At 40.7% G+C, this 25,998-nt stretch overlaps 2 protein-coding genes across 3 annotated transcripts in view; one reads left to right on the top strand and one right to left on the bottom strand.

Annotated features, from left to right (window-relative positions):
* LOC110053644 (uncharacterized) overlaps window positions 1–25,998 on the top strand; it is a 294,177-nt gene that overhangs the window by 44,315 nt on the left and 223,864 nt on the right. The gene's annotated exons all lie outside the window — the stretch shown is intronic.
* Window positions 1–25,998, bottom strand: part of LOC110040493 (uncharacterized) — a 77,989-nt gene that overhangs the window by 5,793 nt on the left and 46,198 nt on the right. For both annotated transcript variants that reach the window (XM_089285971.1, XM_089285970.1), the window contains 9 exons: window positions 21,110–21,326; window positions 20,460–20,570; window positions 11,878–12,242; window positions 10,045–10,796; window positions 9,310–9,559; window positions 7,217–8,002; window positions 5,578–5,614; window positions 3,313–3,372; window positions 1,069–1,338 (listed from right to left, as the gene is read on the bottom strand). In XM_089285971.1, the coding sequence (XP_089142097.1) occupies window positions 1,069–1,338; window positions 3,313–3,372; window positions 5,578–5,614; window positions 7,217–8,002; window positions 9,310–9,559; window positions 10,045–10,796; window positions 11,878–12,242; window positions 20,460–20,570; window positions 21,110–21,326 (2,848 nt within the window). The remainder of the gene's footprint in view (window positions 1–1,068; window positions 1,339–3,312; window positions 3,373–5,577; window positions 5,615–7,216; window positions 8,003–9,309; window positions 9,560–10,044; window positions 10,797–11,877; window positions 12,243–20,459; window positions 20,571–21,109; window positions 21,327–25,998) is intronic.

Raw genomic sequence — 25,998 nt, 5'->3', positions numbered from 1 at the left:
CTTGTTGTTCTGGGCAGCAGCGGAGAGACTCCAAAACTCCTTGGGCATAAGGTAAAACGGCGGTGGATTTAAATTCCGCTACGGGCTCTCTTCTTGGGGTTGTTCGTGCCTTTGATCTTCTGTACAAAAGAGGAGGGATATCCGTTAGAAACAAGTACAGATGACAGACGTTTCTTCTCTCCAGCGACTACTGATGGTTTAGTCACGAACGTTTAGCCCGGTCGTACAGACACTTCACAATACCGCGCTTTACTGACTGAGGGTGGTGTGAATCATACGCTAGGTACTGATCAGTATGTGTTGGTTTCCTGTAGACACTGGTGGTAAGGCGGCCATCAGGTTCTCTATAAACTGACGTGTCGAGAAAGGCGAGCTTGCTGTTGTTCTCGATCTCCGTGGTGAAACGGATTGATGGTTGTTGACTGTTTAGGTGTTGCGGGAAGACGTCAACTCTATCCCGATCCAGGATGGTGAAAGTATCATCTACGTAGCGTTTCCAGATCTTAGACTTGCAAGGTGCGGACTCTATTGCTTGGTCTTCAAATATCTCCATGTAGAGATTAACAATAACCGCGGATACAGGGCTCCCCATGGCTGCGCCGTCTCGTTGTTGGTAAATCGATCCGTTGATCGATCGATCTACGTACTTCCAGTACATCGTTTCATACTACATCGTGAAACAAACCATAATACACTTTATTACTTCACGAATGCTGTATCCCTACTATTAGGCAGACATAGACAAAGTCTAGAAATATAAATAGTGATTGTCATATTTAGGCCTATTGATCGGTATACGTCAGCATTTACATTTAACAATTAGATTATGAGCTCAAGATTTCTATTGCATCTACCACGATGAATAATAACAACCTTTTCCTCGACAGCATTCGTAAAGTTTAACTGTATGCGAGATTTGATGGTACTCGGCCTCGTAGGCTTCCCCCAAGCATTTTGTTGAGAGTTCGCAGGCATGGTTCTATACTCCTGGGTGGGGGAGGGGTGGCTGGAAAAGTAAGCTTCCCATGTCTTTCCCATGTCCACATTTAATAATGCAAACGACATTACCGTCAATGCAGCAAAATTGTTCTGCCAGGTCTTTACGTCCTACACGCTTTAATGCATCACATAAAGCCTGGTAAGTCGCGGCTGAACCTTCTTCCTGTTTCCAAAGCCTTAACATCTGGTATCCTTTTTCACCCAGTTGGTCATATTGATGTTCTATTCCTTCAACCTTCGGATCCTCAATACCAAGGCGACGCCCAAGTGTTTTCCATTTTTCGGCAATTTTTTCTCCCAAATCTATTAATTCATTCCTCGTGGGTTCGCCTTGTTTAACTGTAAGGAGAAAATAATTTTACTGAGAGTTAGGCCCAGTTCAGACGTCGTGCTTCTGCCGTGCCGAACTAAATTCAGGAATTAAGTTCGACAAAAGCACGGCAGAAGCACGGCGTCTGAATCAAACTTTTGAATTAAGTTCGACAAGCTCTGCCGTGCTACACGACTCTGGCACGGCAGCGATTCAAACGTCGTGCTTCTGCCGCGCTAAACAAAATTCATAAATTATGTTAATGAATTTTGGCGAGATTACGTTCCCACGGGGAGTTAGCAGGAGAATTGTTACGAGGCATCAGTATATCCTGAAATTTGGTTCGACTCTGGCACGACGTCTGAATCAGAGTTGTTTTCCTGTTGTGCTACAGTCGAACCTAATTACAATTTAGTTCAGCACGACAGAAGCACGACGTCTGAACTGGGCCTTAAAGACATGCAAACTGATGGCTAATTAAAGCGTACTAATACATTAGAGTTTTGTCAGTGCAAACAAGAAAATGCAATTAGTATTTCGTTCCGTTAAATTACTACAGGCAGAAAATATTTGGGCAACAATGAATAGACAAACTGAAGTAAATCATTCTTAATCTCGCAAAGTTAATCCAGCTTAACCACTACGTCAGATACTGTACTCTGTTCGACATAGAGGTTTATTTATGGATGACTTGAACACTTAACTACACATATTACTACCAGTAGTTTCTATTAACAATAAAATGGTACAAATACGGTACCTAAGGAAAGAAAAAAAACTACACGTAGTTACAACATTGGAAATACAAGACAGACGATGAAAGGCGACATTTACTTGACGATTTGGATACGGCGACGAACAGCATGAATGTACGTAACGTTACCTGTTAAACGTGAACTAACCTTTTAAATTTTCATTACCCGTGCGAAAGTAAAACTATTGGCACTTATAATCCATCAAATATTTTCGCTCTCTCGCGACTGATCTAAGCTCGTCACGTGACTGAATATGCCCCTAGCTAAACCTGGTGAATATCTGAGTGATTTTCCCCAGTTGTCAAAACTGCCCGTGTTTCGAAAAACATTTGAAGGATAATAACCACGATAGCCTCCATTTGGCGCGAAAATATACTCCGATATTTGTCCTTGGACATTATCTGTTCCTCAAAGCTCACAGTTTTCCTCTAGCTGAGCTCTCGGAAAAATTTTCGCTTCTCGGAACAGATAATGTCGGCGGAAAAATATCGGAGCATATTTTCGCGCCAAATGAAGGCTAATGTTTATTTTCCGGCGGTGTACTGTGCAACCGTAATAAACTAGTAATAGTTATCACTAAATCTGCCTCAACAGATTATTCTTAGTCACCGGACCTTTTTCTCAGAACTGCCGAAAAGAATCATTACCCCAGGCTTTGCTGGCGTCGGTGATCATGATCCTTGACGGGGAAAACGCTCAATTCCAGTCACGAAGCCCGCCGTAAATCAAAAGAATGCACTCGGCAAGTTAAAAAACAGAAGACGCCTTTACCAGTATGCATAGGCGTGATGCTGCATAAAAAATATACCTGAGAAAACAATAGTTGACAGACGACATGCTCTTGGCACGTCGATAGCCAAGAGCAACAGTAATATGCTTGTTATATATTAGACCTGGCAAATGCAGTTGCGAACGATTAAAAGAAATGGGCACGGTATGCCCTCCTAACCAGATTACCGCAGAGGCAGTCAATAAAGTCGATACAGTTTTCACGGCACCCTCATCACACTGATTTAACACCCTAATGAAGTGCGCCACATATCAAGGACGATACGTGTGGGAACAAACAACCATTGCTCGTGTGACCCACACATAGCTACCGATATGGTATTTAAGTGGGCGTGCATTTGTTAGTCAAGTAGTAGAAGTTAGAGACAGAGGTTAGTCCGAAAAATAAAAGACCAAAGAACAAATTCTTGGAGCCTCCTCGCAAACCAACAGATGTTTAAATAGTCAAGAGTTCCTCACCTTGAAAAGTTTCTTGGCAGACATTCTGATCATTTCCGGTCCCAAGCTGGTGTGCCGCGGCTGAGAAGGAAATTAAGAGTGTCTGTTTGTACATGTAAAAATCGAGAATCCCGAGAAAAGGGGCTTACCGGTTTTGTTTATTTTATCAAAGAGATCCTTTTGGTGAACTATGTTCGGAAATATATTTTTTAATAGTTGTAGACAGGTTATGTTATGTCATATGTTGTTTTGCCTTTTTTTCACGTTTTAAAAACGTGACCACATAATCGAAGCTGGAACAATTTAGCAAAATGACCTTTATACAGCAGCTTTTCGTCTAGTTTGCTTAATTTCCAAACGAACTAAGTAGGTATGAAAGACACATAGCATATCTCGTTCTTTAGAACTCATAGGTTGACCTTCTCTGAAAATTGGATGTGCAAATTGAATTACTGGGGCGTACCCGGAGAAGGGCTCCATGAGTTCCGGAACCCCGCCCCCTCCCCTTCACGAGTTTAAAATTTTGCAAATAAGGTCTACTGTGACGTATAGAATTTTTCAAGTATCATTCAGAAGAAACGCAACTCTAAGACATTACCTGTTTTATGAGAGCTGGTAAGTGACTACAATATGGAGGGGGAATTGGGACAAAAATGTAATTGAATCGAGTTTCATGCCATTGAATCATACGTCGTTAGTATAAATCTACTAGCGTTCTATCACGAATGCCGTTCTCTGATAGGCTACGCTACTCACTATCTATTAAACAATTAGATTATGAGCTCGAGATTTCTATCGCATAGAAATTGAGAGCGAATAATCTAATTGTTTTAGTCTAAATCTACTAGTCGTTCAAACCTTTATCTAAATACTCTTCACAGACACCTCGAAAACGCAAAGAAGCGGCCGTCATTCTGTTAACAAGCGCACACTGTTACGCTACTTACTATCTATCACAGAATAGATAGTGAGTAGCGTAGCCAATCAGAGAACGGCATTCGCGATAGAACCCTAGTAGATTGAAACTAACATCCGGTCTGATCCTATGTGAAAGTGAAGCCTTGGAGTCGAATGGCTCATAGCTGCCGGAACTTATCCCGGTTTCTGTAGCATGAAGCGGCTAGGAGCATTCTACTCCCCCTGGACGGGATGCTAGTCCACCGCAGGTCACTCACTAACAATTTGTTAGGTTTTCCCAACAATTTGCCGGTACCCATTTATACGATAGAATGACGTATGATTCAATGGCACGACGTTAATGGTCTAATGGCATGAAACTCGATTCAATTACATTTTTGTCCCAATTCCCCCTCCATAGATGCGTGCAGACGCTGGTGTTATATTACAAGTTTGCAGTCATGGTGGCATACGCATGCGTTCTGAACGGCTTTATAACTTAACTTTCTTGATGGTGACTTATTTCGGACGAGATAGCATCCCCCTCCACCCCCTCCCCTCCCGCAACCATGACCCAAAAGGCTGGGTACGTCACTGAATAACCATACTGACCCTACTGGTAAAAAGAAAACGAATTGTTTAAGAACCTGTTAGGCTAACGCTAGTGCCCCTATCAAATTCACAACCTATTTAAGAGCCTAAGTAACCTAAAATCCCACTAAATACCATTTCTATAAGAACCTATTTAGGCTAAGTTGAAAAAATCTAGGTTCTAAATCGCAGGTTCTTACTTCATCCATGTTATGTAATATCAAGAGTCAAGGCAAGTTCTTTTTTGTACTGGCTTTTAATCAAAATACTTGCGTGAACTTCATCGGCCACTATTCGCTCTTCTTGCTCGGTCGAGAAGGATTTCAAATCCTCCTAGATTTCGTAAAACCGATTTAAGCATGTCGCAACATTAAAACAATATTCAGTTTCTGAAAATAATTCATCAAAATGAAATTTTTGGTGAAAATAAAAACCTGTCTCAGGATTCTCGATATCTACTGTTGACGCTTTTAAAATGGTTTTCTTATCAGAGCCGTAAGCTAGAAACTACTTGACCGCAGACATTCCGCGTATATCTCACTAGTACATTCGTGCAGGTAATAGCGGGACTGGCTACTCGAGGACTGATCATAAAAGTTAACAGTATTTATGTGAGCAACACTAAATTAAGCGCTCAAAAATCTGCACTTGCATGTGAAGAAGAACTTTGCACATCACTTTGTCTAATTGAACGAACTTGTAGCGGTCGGATATCCACACTGCCTGGTTAAAAACTCAAACCATTAGATTTTGACTTTTGATTCCTGTGCGCAGTTTTCTACACTGGTATGTACTCACCTTCGACAGGAGGTCGGGCCGTCTTGTCCTTTGCAACCTGGAAGACAACAAAATGTACAGAGATTACAGAAATAACAACTATCAAAAAAAATGGTAACAGTACTTAAGATGGTGATGGTGGGCTAATACAAATAATGTAATGAGTAACATAAAGATCTCGGGTTCGCAGTCGTTCTATCTGTTAGAGTTAAAACATAAATGCCATAAAATGTCCTTGAGATTTGGCCTACTAAACTGACAACGCGATAACATCTACCACACTGATGTTAAACAAAACTTAAGGGAAAAAGAGTTGGAAGAAAAAGAAAAGAAAAAGAAAAGTCCATTCAGAAACGTAGGCCATAAAACCACCAAAAAATCTTTTAAGGTAATCATCCGGGACCGTGGGGGAGGGTGGTACTTCCTTATATGGGCTATGTAGGCATACCAAAGGGTATGGTTTTTCAGCCATTTTCCACCGCGTATGGTTTCCGTACTCTAGTCTTGAATTCATTGGATATGTTTTTTTAAAAGAAGCTACTTTTTCATCATTATTTATAAGACCCTCAACAAAAGCCCTTCATAACTTATGTTTAGGGCAACTGTGCCAGCTGCAACGGTCATGAATAGGATATCGAATTTTTGGTCACGTCATAAATAGGGTAGGGAAAATCGCAGATTTTGGTCATAAATAGGGTAAGGATGTGGGGGGAGGGGGCTTCCCGGTCCAATACGTTTAGAGAATATTGGTTGATTTTAGTTATTGGCCCTCTGAAGTAATTCAAAGTCGTGTAGAATGCATATTATTTTATGGCTTGTGTTTGTAGCTGAGAATTTTTGTAACGCGTGCTCTGATTAGCTAATCCTAGGGCATGATTCTCCCGTTATGCCCACGAGCAACGACGGGCCTACGAAAACAAAGCAAAAGGTATTTTAAAAAACATTGCCTTTTTTCTGAACATTTTTCCTGAAAATGTTTTCTGAGGCTGAAAAAGATGAGTGAAGAGGTATTCTATTTCCCTGACAAGCTACAATTTCAGGAGAACAGCGAATTCATAGCGTTAAATTACGAATGAGTTGGTGTCGGAAAAGACCATGGAACTGAGAGCCAAGAAGAAACTGAAACTTTCGTCAACAACTTGTTTATGTTTTAAAAAGTCATATAATAAACCACTTATTAACTTCGAACGTTTGGTAGTTACGAGAAAATGTCAAACCTCGGCCTTGCTGTATTGACCTTGCTATCGCTCAGTCAATACGGCAAGGTCTCGGTCTGAGATAATCCCGTTAAGACCTAACTTTCGGTTATCAATAAGTCACTATTTATCCTTGGTTAGGATGATATCATATGATAGAACCGATTCCAGTAGAATTGCTGAATGAATCTACGTGGGTTGCAAGGGAGTACAAAATATTTCTCTCAAAGTCACGGTGCTCTCCTATAAATTTGATATTTTACGGGAGTCTGGCGTACAAATGACGAACAGTCAACCGAATAAGATTTAACTGACAACTCGCGACTTTACCTTTAAGTCTTAACTGGAAGACAAAATAAAATATTACAACTGACCGAAGAATTTTTACCAGTAACCAATGTCTATACCTCCCGATCCAGATCCTTCACTTTAAAGTAGAATTTATGGAAAAATAAAAATCATACCTGAAGCCTGATTCTTTGCGGAAACCATTCGTCCAGTTTGTGAACTCTCAGTTGTTTACTACGTTTGCGACAAAACAACTGTTCTCCTGGTTTGACCACATCAAGTAAGCATAAACAGTCTTCATGGGTGCAGATTTCTTTGTGCTCACGACACATTTTTCCTGAGCAAAGAGGACATGCGATCCGTAACTCGTACTTCAAATTACGGAACCATGGCAGCTCAGTTTTTATACATTTCAAAGTCTCCTCTAGAAACTCTCGCACAAGAGAAGGTACCTCTTCTGCTTCAGCCGACAACTTGTCGGCTACTTGCTTTACGATGACCTTTATGAACCGTTTCTTGCAAACAAGGGTTAATTCATGAGTCCTTATTGACTTTCCAATAAAGAACAGAGCTGCACAGTGGAACAGCTTCGGACGGAGGTCACAAGTTTTAGAACACCAGCAGATGCATCGCGAAACAAGCTGAGAGAAGAAACCATGAGGCACAAAACCACTCGGAAAGTCGATGTACAGTGGGCAAGGATCGAAGGAAGTGGGCTCCTTTTCAAGTAAATCTTCAGGTGATGGCGACCTGAGCTGGGCTGGTACGAAATAAATTCCATCAGCAAACTTAGCGATTAAACCAAAACGCTCCATCATAGCTAAGATATCCTTCTCAGTAATGGATTTGCTCTCAGGGACAGAGGCTTGCTGAGTAAATTTGGAAAGCAAGTGACGAGCAAATTCCATTTGAAGAACACCATCTTCCTCTAGCTCTCGCCAGCTACTGATATATCTGGGTTCCTAAAAACAACACAAAATGGCATAAAACAATGAAAAATGCTTTAGGTGAACTGACGACTATCCTGCATAAAAAAGAAATTTTAACCAGCTTCTACAGTATAGGTGCCAGGATCAGAGGGCAAATATCACGAATCTGAAATATTTGTGTTTCGCATATTTATCTTTTCGTTGCCCAAGAGACAAAGTTCAGCCAATAAGAACAACCATAAAATCTAGTCCACTCAATTGATCAATGAATCAAATAATTTAGGAGGCAGCGTGACCGAGTGGTTAGGGCGCCTGACTTGAAAATACGGAGGTCGCGGGTTCAAGTCCCACTCTGACGACTTAGCTAGAGTAGTTTCTTGGTAGACCCTATAGTTCAACTCTTCGGTTATGCTAGTGTATAGTCAACTGGTCTGCCTCCCGGCAGTAGGGATTTTGAATCCTATTATGTTTAATTGACATATTTCTTTCTTTCAATTTTTAAAAGTGGCATGCCTGTAAACTCTTTAGTTGTAGCTAAGCCCTTTGACTACTATAAACAGCAACATTTGAACATTTTTTTGAATTAATCAGTAGGATGGTCGGTCAACAAAGGAGACGGTCTCAAAATGCGAGTTACGTGGTAGATCCAGTGACTTCCGTTCTTGTCATGTATAAAAGAAAATAAACTAGCGAGTGTTCGCATCGATGGAAGTAAGTTTTAAATGACTTTTATCAAAAACTATATACGTCATAGTGACGTCACAGCTTCTTTGTTAACGAGAGAAACTAACTTAACTTAAGGTGAATGATGAAAATCATTTTAAAATCGCGTTTTGCAGTAGAAAAACTATTCCAGAGAAGTTCTTTGAGTGGTGTGAAAATTCAGGCGAGAAAGTAAAAAGTGAAAGTGAAGAATGATCATCGCAGTAAATTTTCCAATTTAAGCAATTAGAAAGAAGAAGCCTGAAAAAATCAGGGCTTCAACGGGATTCGAACCCGTGACCTCCGCGATACCGGTGCGATGCTCTACCAACTGAGCTATGAAGCCACAATATGGGAGCGAGGTCAATTTAATTGCCCTCGCTCCCAATGTCTGGCTTCATAGCTCAGTTGGTAGAGTATCGCACCGGTATCGCGGAGGTCACGGGTTCGAATCACGTGGAAGCCCTGATTTTTTCAGGCTTTTCCTCTCCAATTGCTTAAATTGGAAAATTTACTGCGATGATCATTCTTCACTTTCATCTACAACCGCAGTTCATATATGAATTATTTCATATAAACTTCACATCAAAGTAAAAAGTACTAAAAGTTACAGGCGCTTTAAGTTTTCTGTTTCTTACCATATTCTCGTAACATGGAATTGTTATCAGTTGCTTGAATACGTCAATCAGCCACTGAGCCCGTAGTACAACCGTACTGCCATGCTTGACAATCAAGCCAAGGTCTTGATAGAACTCCAGCATCACATCAAAGTCATTCTTATCTTTGATCAAGCACACTTCCTGGACAATGATTTGAAGTTGTTCGAGATCCAAGTAATGCACATTTACGGCAACTAATTCTTTAACCGCCTTTTCGAAGTTAAACCATCTGTTGGCAAATCAAATGTTCAGTCAGTGACTATGACTGTATGCCGACCTGTCGACTGAGGCATTGCTAATTAACTGATTAATTGACAGCAAACTTTGATGAGGTTTAAGTTGAGATATCTTTATTCAGTTTGTTCAGTTTAATAAAATTTTCCTTCAATTTCTTAAACATAAGGGCTGACGTGATTAGTAAACCTGTGTTAGTTACTACACGTGATGGTCCTACAGTGATATTAGTCCCAGGTCCCACAGAAACTCGGACAGAGTGCCCATATTTTTCCCAGTTAGTATGGTTTACTGTGTAACTTATGATTACAAGAAAGCAGGAAAGACTTCGCCCGGTACAAATGTTGGACGGTAATACTGAAAGCTTTCTGATTGGCCAATTTAAGTCATCGGATCTCTTAGCTGTTTTAGTGGTATACTAAAAGGCTGAAATGACCCCCAGTTGGATTGAATATGATCTCCCTGTGCAAATTAATGTACCTGACAGGTATCTTCTTTCCCATGTATGGTTCTTGCTTTAACACTTTCATAATTTCTTCCTTCAGTTCATCAACTCCATTATTTGACGACGAACGTGTGTTATCAATAGAGATATAGCGAGGGATCACGTGGCTTCGGTAGTGCTTTCTACAAACTGCCTTCTGAATTTCTAAGTTCATTTGCCTGATGTTCTTAAATGGCTTATCGGCGTGCGTCCCTACGATAAATACTGGAGGGCGGTCATACGGAAGCTCCACCTCAGCTATCCCTTGCTTTGACGGACAGACAGCACTGACTGAAACAAGCCACGACAACAGATCATCCAGATTTGTTTGATCATTAGGGTTTTCTAAATAGTTCTCATGAGCTCCTTGTCTGACACAAGGCTGAGCAGGGTCGTTTAATCCTTTGCTGAGATTACACACCAGTAGATATATTGCTTGATGAGATAAAAACACTGCATGCGAAGCATAATATAGATGCTGTCCAGCAAAGTCCCACAGATCTAAATCGACAACTGGTTCTTTGGATGTGTTATCACGGTGTAGGCTTAAATCCAACAAATACTTAATAAGGCAACGTGTGAATTGTTCTTCAGGTAAAGCGGGATCAATCTTCAACTGAGGAAGTTTAGTTTTCTGATGATGACCATCACGATCATTTTCGAAAGGAGCTTCTTCCATTTTGTCAGGTGACAGAGAAACGGTTGCAATTGAATCCTTGTGGCTGGTCTTACCGTCATCGATAAGAACCTAAAACATAAATTTCTCAAAAAAGTTAACTTATTGTTGTATATAATTTCAATAAGTTTTCAGTTTTACCTCTAGTTTAATCGTTAATGCGCGTGACCTTTTTAAATAAGCACTGGGCTAAATACTATTCTTGATATTGCCAGAAGTTTCACTCAAAAGTACCAACATTTCATGGGTAATTACGGCTACATAAATTATGGAGTAAGGTTTTTGTGGTACCCAGAACAAGAAAGTGTTACCAAAAGAAGACCAGGGGCTGATAACCAATCAGAATTCTACTTTTAAAATAAATTACAATATTTAGAGAGGAAGCCACATCAGCCTTATCTGTTTTTCATGCAGGTCCACTATCCTGGTAGGATTGGCATTTAGAGTGTTGGTTCTTGTGGAGGGAGCTCGAGGAAAACCGGAGTACCCGGAGAAAAACCCTCGGAGCAAGGCGAGAGCCAACATCAATTCAATTAACCCACATCTGGCACCGGGCCGGAATTGAACCCGGTCCACATTGGTGGGAGGCGAGGGCTCTCACCACTACGCGATCAATGCTTCCCCAATGCGAACCAGTTCAGCCATGTAACAAATGAAAATATGAAAGAAACTTGATATATTGTACTAGTACAAGTCCTGGTACTAGCACTGAATACAAAAAAGTTAGAAAATTATGATCTTCCCATTAAGTAAGGATATTAAACGATTACCGAGTTTTGAAAAAAAAAAAAACAAAAAAAACTACACCCAACCGGGAAAACAGTGCATGACAGCTGTAAAACTGAGAACATTTAGCCAGGTCCTATTTAGTTGACATTGATTTCTAATGGAAAGTATTTTCGAAGGCCAGATATCCCTCAGTTAAAGATATATAAAAATATAGTCCTTTTCCTGTTTGTCTGCAATACTTCTACCTGCTGCCCGTAAGCGACACAATCAAGCTCAATTGTGCACTATATGCATAACCCTGTATGCTTACCAAGACGTAAAATTGCTATATATCTCTGCTTTTAGTTAATAATTTAACTGGAAAATAAATGAAAAACAGTGTTATTTTATGTTCAGGTCAACGCATCCAGTTAATATCACCAACCTGACTCGCGTGCAATCTATTTTCCTCTGCCAAGTGTGCCTCTGTTTCTTTCTTGACAAGTTCTTCAGCTGCCATAGACGCACGCTCGTCTGTAAATTGAGACACATCTAAGTTTTGATCTGTACATTGCCAATCTTTGGCCTGATCAACGTCAATTCTAAAAGATGAAGGATCAATTCCCGAAGTACTGTCCTCTTCAGGGTCAAATGGCAACCCTAAGAGGGATTTTATGAGACTTGTCTTCCCTGCACCAGCCTGACCAATCACCATGATACGCGCACGATAAACCTTCACTTCTCCAGTCCTCAGAGCGATTTCATAGGGAGGATATTCAAGTAGCGATCTAGCTAGAATCGCAACTGGATCTGCAAAAGAATACCTTAAAATTAACTTTTCAACTGTTTGAAATTGCTCTATGCATATCCAGTACTCACGACTTGTTCAAGTCTCGAACGCTATGATTCAAGCCGTTCAACTGGTACGACTCGTACGAGATGTACAAGTCGTGCAACTGGTGAACTGTATCTAATTATAGACACGTAGAATATTTCAGCCCAAGTTTGAGGTAGGGGCTTTGTCAACTCGTACGACTCGCACAATAGGCGGAGTGCGTAAAAAGAAAGTGCAATGTGTACGAGGCAAGTGATACGTTTTAAAGGAGACGCTCCTAGAAGCAGATATGCAACACAAAATAGTGCATGCAAACAGACAACCCGAACCCATGCAATGAATACCTCGTTGTGTAAGCATGTGTAGGCAGTGATATGTTTTAAGCGAGACACTCATTAAAGCAAATTAAACTACGCACACATGCATCACGAAATAATGCGTGCAAACAAACCAATACGATACTATTTTGTACCATCCTTTGATTTTTCTGGTTGACCATTCTTCCAATACCTCGGAAGGTTCGTGCCATCAGAGACTAATTAGTAGCTACTACCAACATGATCTTGTAGTAAATATTAAGAATCGGAAACTAAAGTCATGCAAAACTTACTTTGTTTAATTAAGCGCGCTTCGCTACAAACTAAAAAGCTTATAGACTGTTCACAGCCTGTCTATTTACGCACGCCAAAGAAAAAGCGAGCGAAGCTAGCGCGAAGGACGCCGGGGTGGGCGGTGGGGTATGCGAGTGAAGCGAGAAGGAAGAATAGAGAGACTGCAGACATACACACCGTATTTGGACTATTTGGAAAAAAAAAATGGACTTACTAGGCTCCTCCCCCTGTTATCGCCTTGTTACTAACAGCTCCACCATTTGACCAATTAATTAAATCGGACCGATAAAATTTGAGCGATAAATTGCTTGTTTAATTGATTACAAGTATCAGTTGGCAAACAACAAGCGACTTCCCTATCCTACAGCACCTAAACTCACGAGCCGACAAAAGAATACCAACGCTACAACGGCTGCAGGAACACCTGTTAGACACAATGAAATGATTGATGAGACTCGAACATCTGGTACTTGCATTCGGTTGTTGAGAATGTCATCCCAGGCGATTTCTTCAACTCCAAAAAAAGCTGCTAAAAGGGGATATGCGCTTGTTCTTTTGCTATTCGCTTGCGCGATCTTGGCAAGACGTCTTACATATTAACCTGCGTCGGAGACGGAAATTTCCCCGTAAATTTATGTTGTTAGCGTCTGCAACACAGGCTACTTACATATCTGCGAAGAATTTATTCCGAAGGCGTTACACGGTGTGGCACTTGTTAACCACAATGAGCGTGACACAATTATTTTATGGAGAATCTTCGTTCTTCAACATGTTTTGGAATTTTGCATCCAAAAAGTCTTCCGCTGTCTGCCGAAAACAAGCTTGTATTTCGCATCTTAAATCAGCAGAAGCACGCCGTCCTTTGCTGACAAAACGATGGAAGAAATCCTAAGCTCTTCCATCTGTTCTATTTATTCTTTCATGACGCTTTTGAGTGGTTAAACAAGGAGAACAACAACATTGGCACCATTTGCATTTCTTTTGCGTAGAGTTGATATATCAGACTTTCCTCAAAGCCGGTCGGAGAAATCGCAGCAATGTCTTTCCATCGAAGAAGATGAACAGCAACCTCTTTCTATTCATCTTTGAGCGAAGAAACGTTGAAATTTCTCTTAAGGGACGGACCATTAGAAAAGTGATGGGGGGAGAGTACAAAAATAAATTCATGCAAGGGAGGGTGACTGGAAAAAAAAAAAAACGTGCAAAGAAGGAGTGAAGAAAAACAATTCCTGCAGAGTGAATTCCACTGTCAGGCTGACAAACTGTGCCCGCCTGAAAGGCACCTTAGCAGCCACTTTGTATTACAGTTTTCCCGGCCCTGGTGGAATTCCCATTCACCAGGTTTTCTCTACAATTAGAAATTCGGACATTTTTCCCTTTCCAGGCTGATACATTTTGGCGCAGGAACCTCATTATGGATGCTGAGTAGCCATGGCTTAAACGTGATAGAACCATGTGCTATAAACAGCGATCCTGCTTGATTCATGTTTTGAGAGCCTGTCAACATATACCAATAATTCACAACTGAAATGTATAAATGAAGATTGTGGCACAGATGTGTGCACACATGTCGAACCGTAACATTTCCCCTAAGATCAAGACCAAACGTTGGAATCAAAGATAAACATGGAGGTGTTAACACAACAGATGTGCTTAGTATGGGCAGTTTCAATCTATTTTGGGTTTTTGACAAAGTATAAGACACATTATCATTCAAGTCCAATCGATACATTAAATTTATCGGTTGAAAATCGTGGAAAACGCTCCAAAGATGCTTCCATTTTGCAAACTTTTCTGGGGAGACGGGCGGGGGGCATGCCCCCAGACCCGGCAACCGCAATGGCGCCATTGGCCCTTGCCTAGTTCCTAGGTTCGTCTGGGATACATCACCGAAATCAATTGACCACGAAGGCCTAGGAGAAAGCCGTACAGGAACTAGGCAACATTGGCCTCATATTTGTTAATGGGCGGCCAATCAATTAAATTAACATTTCCTTAAACATCAAATAAAAACTGCAATACAAGGTGATTTTAGGTTTTTAACTAGATGTGTCTGATACTTGGTTATGTTTCACCCGGAGTATAATTTTGACAGAAAAGCAAAAAGACTGTCTGAAACATAAATCTTTGTTTGAACCCTGAACCAGGCATGATTGTGGCAGTGGAAAATTTTATGCTCCCACCCCCACCTCCTCCTCAAAGGAAAAATTCATGCAAGGGACTTGAACCCGAAAGAAAAAGGCAGTGGGCGCAAAAAATAATTCTTGCAAGCTGAAAAAGTCCCAAACCACATCACTTTTCAAATGACCTAACAGGATTCTGTTTTAAAAACAACCAGTCCATTACGAATTACGGCACGTGTCAGTGATGGCAACTGCTGCAAGCCGCAAAACACGCCTGGACGCAATCATGATTAGCCTCAGCCACAAGTTGCTCGGCAACTTTTTGGCAACTTTCGCTGTTTGGAGCATCTTTCTGGCAACTTTTGCTATTTGGAGCAACTTTTGAGTTTTGGGGCACTTGATTAAATTTTTGAGCAACTCATGGGAATTACAAAGTCCTATTATACTGTTTAAACCTTGTTATGTATCCTTATATGAAAATTTCAGTTTTACAATGTGCTAATATTCAACCTTGTGCCCCACCCCCTCCCCCTTAGTTGGACTACCCGCAGTTTGAGGTCAGCGGTTGGCAAATAAGACCACATTTTTCAAAATGGCGACAGTGGCGACGAACATCAAAACTTCAGATAGTTCAGAGGAAGAAATTTCCAACTCTTCCTCGAATGAAAACGACTCTAGCAGAGAAGCCAAACAGCTTGTAGCAAATCTATCCTATTGCCTCTGTCAATGTTTGTCTGTTTGAAATGTTATAGTGCTCTGATTGTGCAGGAAAACAAATGACATTACACAGTCTTACATTTGAACGTCGTCTGCAGTCGTTGCGTTGCCAAGAAAAAAAAGCAAAAAGGGCATTAGTTTTAAATTGCATTATTGTACTTTCCCAGTGGCACTTGGCTAGTAAAAAAGACATCACTTAAATGACGAGCAACTTTTAAGCAACTTTTTATAGAATTCGCGCAACTTCAGACAACTTGTAAAGAACTTTGGGGCAACTTTTAAGAAATTTTGGAGCAACTTGTGGCTGAGGCTAATCATGATCGGCTGTTGTCAAGGTAATGACACTTTTGTCGCCTTTCAACCAATGGGAATTTTCCGTTTCTGGAAAAACAGGGATTTACTTTTTTTCCAAAGATGTCTACAACCTTTTCTTTTTAAAAGTGTGCTACGCGTCAATTTCCGAAATATCTAGGCGACAAGTCATGCATAGCGCATGGAAAAAAAGCAACATTTTTTATGCTATTCTCATTCTATTAAACCATTAGATTATCACCTCGAGAATTCTATGAGGTGATAGAAATCGAGAGCGAATAATCTAATTCTAACTGAAAATTACTTTAATTAACGGTTTCCAATTTTTTCTCGGGGTATTATTCAACTTTGCGACTAAGATCGCTCGGTTTCATCTCACCTTTCAATTGGTTTTCCCGCAAATGAAGCGGTACTTCAAAACTGACTGTCACAACGAATTTGATCGCAAGCGATTAACATAGCGAAGAGCTACACCATATCTGCAACATGTAGCGCAATCGAAATCGCCGAAGATAATCGCACTTGGCGATTTTCGCAAATCGCAATCATCGATCGGCGCTCAGTGTCCTAAGTGCATAAGCCCGCTTAAAAGGCAAAGTAACTGAACCAACAAGCGCAGTAGATTGCCTATCTCTGTAAATTCACTGGGAAGAGTAGTGTAGAAGGGATGCAGCCATTTACATAGAGTCGGCAGTCAGAACACGATGACGTCATCACAAAGCATAATAAGTTGGCGAGTGCTGGAAACTTTTTACTTTATGCGGAAAATGTCTGAGCAAATACTAGATAAACACTGTTCGAAAAGCAACATTTATCTATATTTTCAAGCAGAAACGACAGCCAAAAATGCCATAAACGCCACTTTCTAGTTCTGTGTTTTCTCCGAGAGCTCACGTGCGTCTCGTGTTGATCGCGGGCCACCTGACCACAGGCAACCCAAGCTCTCTTTATGAACCACACAAGCAACACAATATGGCATCGAATTACAAGGGTTTATATGGGATTTTCTACAAGATATCCATGGAGGTAGTTAAAAGTGAAAATTCTCAATATAAATGGCTTACCTTATTCCATACGTGTGTTGTTTGCTCCTGGTGTGGTTATTTTACCGATTTAACTTGATTTAAGCGACTTTTTAACCGCGCGGCCATGGGCCGAGCGCGGTTCTAGGTTTACCCGTGGTTTATTTTTTTTTTTTTTGTCGGTGACCAGACGCAGACCTCCGCTCGGCCAAACTTTGAGTCACGCAACATGTGATTTTTTTCCGCCAGAAGCTGTTAAAACATAAATACACGGACAATTTTACCGATATTGTTTTCTTTTTTGTGGGTAAAATATATTTTCTTTTCGTTTTATCAAAGCGTTGGATTTAAAGGGAATAATAAATACGGTGAAAAAAGGTATTACGTCAGCCATGGAATGCGCTGACGTTGCAGCTTTCACTTTCGCTACGTGACAAATACGATCGTGTTTACTTTGCAAGTTTATTTCGGCAGAAGCGACGGTCATTAATTTATTTGTAATTTTGTGAGTATTTCTTGTGGTTTTACGCAAATGAAGTAAATCCTTTGACTGTTTCATCACAGCCAGTTCATAGATCGGAGGAAAATTAAATATTTGCAAGCCAAGCAAAGAACGTGTCAGAACGTGCAAAGATTACGTCATTGGTAGGGAAATAACCACCGTACTAAAGATAGCCGTAGATAACGCAATTCTTGAATTATGCGACTCGTGTGACTTCTTTGCTAACCCTTAACTCAAGGGAAAAAACAATTAAATTTAATCGTGACTTTAAAGAAAGAAAGCGGTTTGTAGTAGTGTTCGTATCTTCATGCCCATACATATCCCGAAGAAAGTTCCAGATTAAGACTACTACGTCATCGGAGATGTCACAACGGCTACGACTGATAGCGCGATAATAGAGTTTGTGTTGATCAAGTGCTGTGATGTCTACAGTAATCAATGAATCATCAAAGATTGCTTTGGAATATGCACTGCGTTGCGACTGTAGTGCTAAGAAAACAGTTAAATTTTAAACGCGCGGTTATAAGATCCAACAGATCTTCTTGTTTTAATTCTGGTTTTCCCTTCATAAAGAGAGGACAAGGCGAAACACCTCAGTCGGTACAGCCTGCCGAACGAAGTCAAAAATCCCAGGCTAAAATGTACCCACGGCCACAAATCCACCGCAGAATTCAAGGGCAAATTTCACGTTTTAAACAGTCTTCATTTATTAGTTAGTCATCTTTGGTCACGGTGTGTGGTTTTATTTCGATCAACATTCTGGAAAAGTTCAACAAGCGTTCAAAGCAGTTTGCAGATCGCTTTCACATTCAGAAAAGCCATTCAAGGCTTCAAAAATGATTGTACCTCCTCAGTTTCTACGGAGCTTTCGCCGTTGATCTTACGTTTCTTTGGTTTTGAAACCATTTTGCAAAAGCGTTGTGTACGATTTTTATTTTGCATTGTAAATTCGACCTGAGGGGACCCCGGGTGTTTCAAGAAGTTTGGTTGACAAATTTCGGTCTAGTACCCCCGCGAGTCTTGGTTTGCCAACATGACGAGGTTACCAAGCCGATTTCAACGGTCTTTGTGTCGCGGATCAAACGGACACGGAGCTCTTCCATCGTTTTATCGTTTCACTGGGGACACGAAGAGCCGCCTGGCGTCGCTCGCAGGGCTGCGATTGTGTAGCTAGAGAATTCAAATGAAAGATCACCCTTTGCCCTTGAATACTGCGGTGGATTTGTGGCCGTGGGTACATTTTAGCGTGGGATTTTTGACTTCGTTCGGCAGGCTGTCCCGACTGAGGTGTTTCGCCTTGTCCTCTCTTTATGAAGGGAAAACCGGAATTCAAAAAAGTCGCTTAAATCAAGTTAAATCGGTAAAATAACCACACCAGGAGCAAACAACACACGTATGGAATAAGGTAAGCCATTTATATTGAGAATTTTCACTTTTAACTACCTCCATGGATATCTTGTAGAAAATCCCACATAAACCCTTATAATTCGATGCCATATTGTGTTGCTTGTGTGGTTCATAAAGAGAGCTTGGGTTGCCTGTGACCTGACAGATTAGGAACAGGCCTGGATTAGGAAGGCGCTTCCATGATCTAGCCAAGTCATTCATTGCAATTCACTTGCTAGAAGAAGACATTTTCTCGAGCTTTGGTTTATTTGAAACGTTATAAATCGTGAAAATGGCTTTTCTGAATGTGAAAGCGATCTGCAAACTGCTTTGAACGCTTGTTGAACTTTTCCAGAATGTTGATCGAAATAAAACCACAAACCGTAACCAAAGATGACTAACTAATAAATGTAGACTGTTTGAAACGTGAAATTTATCTATAGTTTAAAGACAGCCTAAAACGCCATAAACGCCACTTTTTAGTCATGTGGTTGCTCCATTTTCTCCGGGAGATCTCGTAGGTCACGCGTTGATCGCGAGCTACTTGACAGATTAGGAAGCTATTGCGTTTTCAAAATGAAAACACGCTTCCATACAGCAAAGTCATCCATTGCAATTCACTTGCTAGAAAAAAAAAAATTCTCCAGCTTTGATTTATTCGAAATGTTGTCAATCGTGAAAATGGCTTTCTTGAATGTGAAAGATCTGAAAACCGCTAAGATCGCTTGTTGAACGTTTCAAGAACATTGATCAAAATATAACCATACACAATGACCAATGATGATCGCGTATTTTATAACCTGTATTTTTTCTACAAAACCATTTGCTTTGTTTTGTAATTATAATTTAGCCTTCAATCTCTTTTCTGCAGTACTGAACGTCAACCATCAGTTGTTCGGTTTTTCGCTCCTAGACCCGTACTATGCCAAACAAAAATACCTCAAATGAACTATATTTTATCATTCATTTTAATAATAGAGCTACCACAATATATAAACAATGACGGACCGATGAGGTTACTTCCACCTTCGCGGGTGTCCTTCGGAAAAAAATTCGAACGCGCGCCAGTTTCAATAAAACCCCAACAAACCATGTATCAGAAGAAAGCTTAATAAATGTAGTTTACAATAAAAATACAATTTAAGTGTGTTATTCTCTTAAGAAGTGTCAGGAGCCGGTGAGGCATGCAAGGGTCGAGGGTTTTTCTATTGGGTATTGGTGGCTTTCACATGACGTCACTAAAATTCAAACTACAAAGCTACTGATCCTCCTGAGGTTTTACATTCATGATGTATAAGAGCAGCTAAAAACTAATATTCATACAAATTTTCGCTCCGAATGGGTTCTTGGTTTTGTGATCTACATTGTGTACATTTTTGGACCAAATATAGGGTATTGTGCATACAATTAGACTTTCTTGAAAAACCAAACAAATTTGTATCAAACTTTTATTTGTGTGTGTTAAAAATTATTCCGCAAAGTTTTCTGATCAAACTAAATAGAATACTCTAAACAATACCTCTATTTCTGTTATGTGATGCAAGCTTAAGAGGAAGACAGACTGTGCAATCCAGTCGCCAGCAATTTTTCCATTGTGAAATAATTTGTCGTGATGAAGCACAATGCGCAACTGAAACAAAAACACAACAATATTCTTAACACAATAACATTGAACAAATATATGTCTCTACATGACAACACTTGACAGAATAAATATTTTACCTTCAAGGTTCTTTTTTATGGGAATTCTGAAGACTAGCTCTACTTGAGGAATGAGCTGAACAATAATAACTACTTGGACTTGTCACAATTTTATGGCAGAGGAATGAGGTCACAGGTGTTGTTGCTGTTGGTCTAGTTGTTTGTACGCTTTCCAGCCGACAAACAAAACATGGTCATCATTGAGATGTCAAACTTACAAATAACTCTAATGTGGTCCTTAACAAGTGGGCAACATACACATGATTGTACTACACTGACAGTAAATTCCAGAACTATACCAACTAGTGAAATCAAAAGTTTTATGGTTTCAAATGATCTGAGTAATACTGAAATTCATTTTTAATGTTGTTTGGTCAATTTAATGGTTAACTAAATGTTTTCTCATTTTCACCTAAGGAGCAATTATTTTCAACATTAAATGTTCTTAAATCAAACAATTCTACAAACCTTGACATGTTTTCCCAGCAGTGCATGTTCCCATGTGGTTGAGCACATTCTTCATAGTTCTACAATAAGGTAAGTTGCAAGGCTTCACTGCACCATTCTGGGCATTCTGTTCTCCACGCTGACATTTATGTGCATGAAGCAAAAGCACTAGGTGTAGTTGTACTAATCTCCGTTTCCCTGGGTCTGCTGTCGGAGGTTGAGCTAGTCCCGTGCCGGCCTAAGAGTGGAATAAGGGGCAAATGATTATGCTAATAGATTAATTAATTACGACTTATGAGGCTCTGTATTGATATTTCTGGCGAATTCTCCATCACGACAATAAAATTATTAATTATAAAAAGGAACAATCCCAATACTGCAGTGATCTTTTCAGATCAAAGTATTCTCTGAATTACAAGACAACCTAGCTAACAACTGAAGTACCTGCCAAAAAGAAGTCATAAACCCTATAACACTCAGCATTTGCAAATGTCCCACACAACAAAATCCTGACACTTTCTTAAACAGAAAGGGTATCCAAAGTAACAAAAATCAAGTAAAGACACAACGACAAAACATTGTACACATCTCAAACAATAACTAAACTGAATGTGGAAACATAAATGTACATAAACTTTGACATTACAGTACCCACAACAATAAAATATTGTTGAAACCATCCTTGTTTCATGTCTCCATGACTTAACTTTAGTTTACATTTTATGTTAATTGACTGGCTAAAACACAAAACTTCCAACTCATAAAAACTTTAACTTGTGACATCATTTCTACAGACATTTATTGTCTGTACAAATGTTCTAGGCAGACAGAAATAAGTTTATTTGAAAAGACCACACTGCTATACAACTTCCCTCTGAAATACACATATTGAGTATAGGAGTAGTAGGTAGAGTGTCGAATAGATACTGACAAAATTCTTGTGCTCTGTGAGACAGTCTCACCGCCTTGGAAGCCTTGCCGCTGGAGAGCCGGGGTCAAGGGAGGGCACACAAGAATTTTGCCAGTATCTATTCGACCCTCTACCTACTACTGGCACAACTCGAGGCACAAAATTCTCATTTAAACGTTTGCAGTGTACATGTATACAGATTTGGCTGAATCAATGAATTACGAAGGGAAATATCTTTCTATTGACGGTAAGACGTTTAAAAAGTCACCAAGCATTTGGTCTTTGCGTGATAACTTTTGTGAAGCTTGTGGCAAAACGTTTACGCAATGTCACACACTTCACACCCAAAGAAAATACCACTGTAAAATGTTGGAAACAGAAAAAAAAACCAAAAGAAGAATGTAAAGAAGGCGGCAAAATGGTAAGCAAAACGACAACTGTCATACAAAAAACAGGTGCCCAAAACCATGTATACAGATTTGGAGAGATGTACGTCGAGCTCCACAGGAGAAAATGTATTAAGACCGGTCAACCTGGAAGGCAGCCGCAACTAATTAACTTTCAGAACGAGATCCTTAGGATGGATGTTGCACGCGAGGTTATGGAAGAGAGCGTGGAAAGGCGGAGAGGGCGACGGTTTATCAGATGGACTTTTGATAGGAGGATGAGGGAGAATCACACACCTTCTGTCATGGCAAAGTTTAGACGACATTTAAACACAGCTTTCTATATCCGTTATAGTGATGCATACTTACACGTAAAACAATGCAACTAGGCGTAGAATCATTTATCACAAACAGCAAACGGGTTCACCTTGGATAAACGCGTTTGCTGAAGCGGAAAGATGGGTGAATGAGCAGGAGAATCAGCAATTGAATCTTGATAATATCCAGTGTCCTAACACTAAATGGGTGTCTGTAAAATTCCCCAATATTGCAGTAAAGGCTGTGCTTGACAACCAACTGATGTTTGGCACAGGGCCGTTGCCAGACTGGCTGCGCAACCTTGCGCGACAAGGGCGTGTATTGAAAATGGTCTCGCTAGATACTTTTAACGACAACTTGTGTCTCTGGTGCTGCATAGCTGTTTATCAGGGGGCATGCCCTGATCAGAGCACACAGGCTGCGAGAGAGTTAGCAAGATTTTTCGTAAATCTCAAACAACGCCAAACAACATCCCAAAAACATCGCTTGATGGATTAGATAAGGTTGAGAGGCACATCAATCAGAGGAAACAGCTACCAGATTGGCTTGGCATCAGAGTCTATGAGCCTGAGTGCCAGGAAAATGGTGAAATTCTTTGGCACCTTCGAAAGAATCCTTCAGACAAGTTAAATAACATAATGACAATCATGATTCATGATGGACACGCCTTTCTCATCAAAGACATCAATAAACTGGCTAAAACATACTCATGTATCAACTGTCAAGCGCATTTTACAAAAGCTTGTCATCTTCAAAGACACGCTAAAACATGTGCACAAGGAAGAACAATTATCAATTGCCCAAACGAGCAGGTCAAAATCCCACACACCCCTTCCGAGAGACCTTTCTATGCAAAGAATAACACATCACCATCAGCCATTAGATGGCTTACGAGAGAGAGCAGGCGGCTTGGAAAACATGTCCATCACGTAGCATGCGGGCATGGTGGCAAGAGGTGGATTGTGCGTGCTCCTGTGGATGGCTATGAACCAACAACAAGGACTGTGTTTCAATACCACGGTTGCCACTGGCACCAGTACCCACGATGTTTCACTTACAACCACGATAAAATCGTGAGCCACAACCAAACAAGCGAAGATTGATATCAGGCGACAGTCAAACGCACCGCTGTGCTCCAAGCGGTGGGTTACACTGTCATTGAGCAATGGGAGTGTGATGATCAAAAAAAGAGCGAAAAACTCCAAACGAAGACACGAAAAGCTATCCGCACACAATCCTCTACGATTTCGAATCGTGGCACGATAAGAAACAGCGAAATGAGGTGACAGCGATACTCACATACAAAGCAACTCATGTGTCCATTTCAGTGAGCATCGGCGACATGCTAGAACGCGAGCCCACACATATTTGCGACGCAAGCAAAAAAGAGCTAATCAAGAAGTTTATGGAAGAAATGGAGAGGCACGGGAAAAACATTCGGAAAGTAGTAACGGCCGAGTTCTTGTCGGTTGACATATACCTGATTCCAGGAAAGCAGAAGAATGCTCTGAGCAAATGATGTGATCAAGTGCCTTTCCTTTGTTTCAACTGCGGGCGTTACGATCTGAACCTGATCAAAGAGCATTTGGCAGAGCTGTTAGCCGACACAACGGCTTCAGTCAAAGTCAGTAAAAACGCAAACAAGACGGTGTTTATGAAGACAAACGGCTTTCGGTTTCTACGCATTATCAACTATCTCTGCCCAGGAACCAGCTATGAAAAGTGGGTCAAAGCCTACTGTTGTTCTGTTCAGAAATCGTGGCTTCCTTACGAGTGGTTAGATTGTCCTGAAAAGCTAAATTATCCTGGGCTTCCAGATTACCCAGCATGGTACTCACGTTTGAAGGGTGCATATGTCCTCAGTCTTTCAGAATACCAAGAGTTCAAAAAAAAATCTTCAAAGAAAAGGAAATGCAAAACTTCGCAGACTGGTTGCGCTACTACAATGATCGCGACGTTGCGACACGGTTGGAAGCCTTGGAAAAGATAAGAGCTTTCTACAGCGATAAGGGTTTCGACATCTTGAAAGATGCAGTTAGCCTTCCAGGAGTGAGCTTGCATTACCTCTACCTAGGGGTAGGTAGAGCGAGGAGGGAAACTTTACAGTCCTTGCAAAGAGGCTTACGGAATGTTGAAAGAAGCTGTTGTGGGCGGGCAAAGTCTTGTGTTCATGCAGTATCACGAAGTTGGTGACACATATAAGGCTGCACCGGTTCAAACAACCAAGATTTTGGAAGCTAATTATCGGCTACGACGTGAACGCTCTCTACCTGTCAACCATGTTGAGAGAAATGCCTTGCGGTAAAGAACATCTCATACACTATCAAAATCCAGCAGCTGTTGGAAACAGAAAAAATACCAAAAGAAGAATGTAAAGAAGGCAGCAAAATGGTAAGCAAAACGACAATTAATTGTCATACAGAAAACGGGTGCCCAAAACCATATATACAGATTTGGATAGATGTATGTCGAGCTGCACAGGAGAAAATGAATTATAGACTTAGACTACGAGTAGTCCCTCTTTCGTTTAGTTCGTTGTGTGTAACGCGAAAGAAAACCGCGCGACAAAAATGGCCGCGTGAAATCCTGGAGGCGAGGAGCGCACGAAAGGAGGGACTACCGCCTTAGCCCAAGAGTTTGAAATATGCGTTGCTCTCACAATGCAAAAATATGATTGGCTTATGTTAGGAGCGTTAACAATGTCTTGTCAACATTTGAGATACGTGTGACGTCTTGCAGGAATGTTTCGGAACCGGAGCAAATCGAAGCGGTACAGAGCAACTTGAAGTGTTGGAATCGTGCTTCGCAACCCGCAATGTTCTTGCGAATCGGCCAACAGGCTTTGGAAAGATTTAAATTTATCCAGTGTTTAGTTGAGTAAAGCTTTCCACCCTCAACCCGTCTGCGAGCATGTTGGTGATTTCGCCGCTCAACAGCATCGTCCAAGTCAGCCAATATAAATTCACTGAACTTGGCCTTTCTACAGTCCATTTGAAAGATTGAACCGGACTTTCACTTGAAACCGGACATTCACTTGAAAGTTTCCGCTGCTATCGGCAAACATTTCACCGCAGTTGGATGATCTCCTATGTCAAAGACATTATGTAAATTCTCGGTTGAAACTCACCATTTGAAATTTTCGCAATAACTTTCAGATTTACACCTACAGACACAGTGAAAATCGTTATCTGATGCCTCATTCGCTGTCTTTTTTTAAAACTTCTTTTGCAGTTTCGCTGAGCGAATACTGAACGAAGATATACTTCTCACAGCGTATGTTTTTGCCTGGCTACTTG

This window comes from Orbicella faveolata, unplaced genomic scaffold, assembly GCF_042242905.1.
Source record: "Orbicella faveolata isolate gen_17 unplaced genomic scaffold, um_ofav_v1 contig_13, whole genome shotgun sequence".
Lineage (NCBI taxonomy): Eukaryota > Metazoa > Cnidaria > Anthozoa > Scleractinia > Merulinidae > Orbicella > Orbicella faveolata.
The sequence above is the reverse complement of the archived record's forward strand: the minus strand, read 5'-3'. Positions and strand labels throughout refer to the sequence as shown.